Source organism: Condylura cristata, unplaced genomic scaffold, assembly GCF_000260355.1.
Source record: "Condylura cristata isolate star-nosed mole 26May11 unplaced genomic scaffold, ConCri1.0 scaffold00022, whole genome shotgun sequence".
In the NCBI taxonomy this organism is placed as follows: Eukaryota; Metazoa; Chordata; class Mammalia; order Eulipotyphla; family Talpidae; genus Condylura; species Condylura cristata.
This window is the reverse complement of record NW_004567123.1, coordinates 17,162,622-17,165,724: the sequence shown is the minus strand read 5'-3', so window position 1 is coordinate 17,165,724 and position 3,103 is coordinate 17,162,622. Positions and strand designations below refer to the sequence as shown.

The 3,103-nt window shown below is 49.4% G+C and overlaps 1 protein-coding gene across 1 annotated transcript in view; it reads right to left on the bottom strand.

Moving 5' to 3' along the window:
• Positions 1–2,313, bottom strand: part of SAMHD1 (SAM domain and HD domain 1) — a 38,767-nt gene extending 36,454 nt beyond the window's left edge. Inside the window, exon 1 of the mRNA XM_012728369.1 lies at positions 2,065–2,313. Within this exon, the coding sequence (XP_012583823.1) occupies positions 2,065–2,272 (208 nt within the window). The 5' untranslated portion in view covers positions 2,273–2,313. The remainder of the gene's footprint in view (positions 1–2,064) is intronic.
• Positions 2,314–3,103: the final 790 nt, after the last annotated feature.

Genomic DNA, 3,103 nt, shown 5'->3' with positions numbered 1-3,103 from the left:
TTCTTGCGAGAATGTATCCCCTAATGAGGAAACAGCTCAAATACCTTGGTTTGGGTTTATCAATAAAAACATCTGAACTTATATAGGGAGACTTTTATTAGAAAGGCTACTATAATTAGCAGAAAGTTCCCACTTTAGAAATCTACAAGCAGGGCCTTTTCTGGTGGTGCAACAGGTTAAATTGCAGCACTATGAAGCATCAGAAGCCACTGCAGCATAAGTGGCTGACCAGGGAGGTGACCCACACGGCACCGCAGAACTCTCCTGACCCACCCGCAGCTCCCCTCTGCTGTATATTTCAGTACATCTGCCTGTTCTGCTCTGGCCTTTGTCTATGCTGAAATCTTGCACTCCCACACCTCTGACCTAGACCCCAGTTCTTGTATGCATAAATAAATAAATCTTTAAAGAAATCTACAAGCAGCTGAAAGTCAAATGTAAAATTGTGGGGCTTTTTATAAAGTGAAGGAAGGGCAGGGAAGCAAAATGTTTGGAGGAAAAGCGGGAGGGACCAGCAAGAAAAATGACCCTACTGGTGTTTGTCAGGACAACCTCCTGCTGTGGACAGCTCAGGTCCCAGGGAAAGCTGATGAGGCACATACTTCACTTTTTCAGTGTTTGCTCAGGTTTGGGGGCAACAACAAGTTCAGGGGTCTGCAGAAGAGGGAGAGAAGCCTGACTGGCAAAACAAAGAGAAGGAATTGTGAACATGAACTAAAAGCAAGCAATGTCTTGACAGCATTGTGCTAGATTGTGAATTCAAGAGAACAGATCTTTCTGGAGGCAGGTGAATTTGTCTACAGAACACCATTGAACAGACAGCCAACAACATAGCCAATCACATTATTAGCCAGAAAAATTAAATTCCTTTATCTCCTCCTGTTGCTAATCCAAAAAAAAAAAAAAAATCTATTCCAGCAGAGTACAGGGAAGGAAAAAAGGTACAATTTCCCACATCCATTCAAGCCGTCTTTTAGCACCTGAACTATACTGACTTTTTGACTCAAGTCCTCAGCGTAGAGAAACAGGGCCCCACAATTGCAAAAGTTTGCTGGATTTGCAAACCACATCACTGCCCTCTAGAATAAGCCAGAGGATAAGGCAGACAGGTCAGGCTTCACACAAATCACAGAGAGCTGAATAAAGTTCAAGTGGGTGGATTGAACTTGAATCAGGAAAGTCACCTAACAGCTAACAAATTACACATCTTAGGTGAGACTGACCAAACTGAGCTGCAGGCAGTTCGCTGGTCAACTGAATATCTCAAATGTTCAGATTTAAGGAGGGAAAATGCTTTTGGAGAGTAATACATGAGCATTACCAAACTGAAGTACAATCAACTGGTTATTTGGGGGTCTCGTGGGATACTATGGTTTGGATTTAGACATTAACAAGTTCCTCCTTTTTTAGGAAAACCCCCAAATTGGGGCGGCAGGGAGAGGATAGCAAAACTTACCAGCACTAAAACATACTCTAACTTGGTAAATTTGCTGGAGCTGCAGTAGCACAGAGGGGTCCCCGGGAGCGGGGAGCCCGGGCGACAGCTACTACCCGACCGAGGTACTGGGAAAATCGTTCTGCTAACTAAAAGGGTTTTGAGGCTGTCCTGTGCAGCCCTGGAGGGGCAAATTCCTAAAGAAACCCAGCAGAATGCACCCACAGCACCACCCAATTTTGCATTCCAAAGTCAGCTTCCTTCCTACCGAGTCCAAGACGCTTCAGGTCGCCCCCCACCACCTCAGCTTATCACTCCAGGGAGCCTGCCGCAGGTGACCCCCTACGGTGCCTCAGGCGCCAGATCTGCCTTCCCCGCCTCTGGCCCCTTTCTCAAGCCACTCCGCGGCGCCTCAAGTTTCCGCTCTCCGCCGCAGGTCATCCCTCCCAGGGCGTACCCCCCCGCCTCAGGTCCACCCCTGCCGGTGCCTCCCGCATCAGATACCCCTTCTCCGTTTTGAGGCCTCTGAGAGACATCTTGCTCACTATCTCAGGGCGCCCTCTCCTCAGGCCCGCTGTCCCCGCCTCGGGTCGCATCCTTCGGCCCCTCAAGTCCTATTGCCCCGCTACCTCGGAAGCGCTGCAGCAGGTCCGAGTTACTGATGCCACAGTGCTGCAGGAAACAGCACACCTGCTCCGGATCCCAGGTCTTATGGTTCCAATGGAGCGCGAGGCGTGGGGACCCCTTCGCCTCTACGATAGGGGTGTTTGGCGGCGTTCTCGGGCTGCTGTCGCATCGTGCCCGCTTAGGGGGTTGCTCTGAATCGGAACTCTGCATGGCCACATCCAGCGCCCGGCTCTGTACAGTCAAAAAGCGGGCGCCCACCGCGCAAGCGCACTGACAGTCGAGCCCTGGTGGCGAGTCAGCTAAGTAGTGCCGGCCCCCGCCTCCCGCGCATGCGCGCTGAACAGCTCATCGGTGGGGGCCGGCCACTCGGCCAGTTTAGCCTTGCGGCTTCTTGCGCAAGCGCCGTGATAATCCAATGGCCCTCAATTTTGCCAGGGACATTTCCGAGAAAGGGCTGTAACGGAAACAAGGGCGTGCCAAATAATGACATTTGTCATGAAAATTGTGCACATGACCTGTGGAAAGTCCCTCCACAGTTCTGAGCTGGAATCTTGGGGTGAATTGAGCGTTCTCTCTTCCAAGTATTATCCCAGGCTTGTCCTTGGCTGTGTGTCGGTGACCCAAACCAAAAAGCCAGCCAGGCTGCCAATATCTTAGGAAAGATGGGTAAGAAACAAAACTGAAAGATCCTGGAATGATATAAAATATGCTGGGAAGGTGTTTTCTTGCATTTCACAAGTTCTACAATATTGCTGGGCTGCTAGAGGGCCCTGGATATGCCTGTCCACAAACTCTATTAGACTTATCTTTAGGTTTCATACAGAATCTGTTACAGGACAGGGAAAGGGGCACCCCAAACCCCCCCAAACCTGCTCATCCTAAACCTCTGCCATTTGCTGCATCAAGACAAAACATACTCTAGTGCGTAAGACCTTTAATGGAAAAGAACTTTAATACAATTAGTGTGCAATGCAGAAGGGAAGAATGGGGATGAATATAGTTTCCAAATTAATATAGTTTTGGGTGCTTTGAAGCACCCAA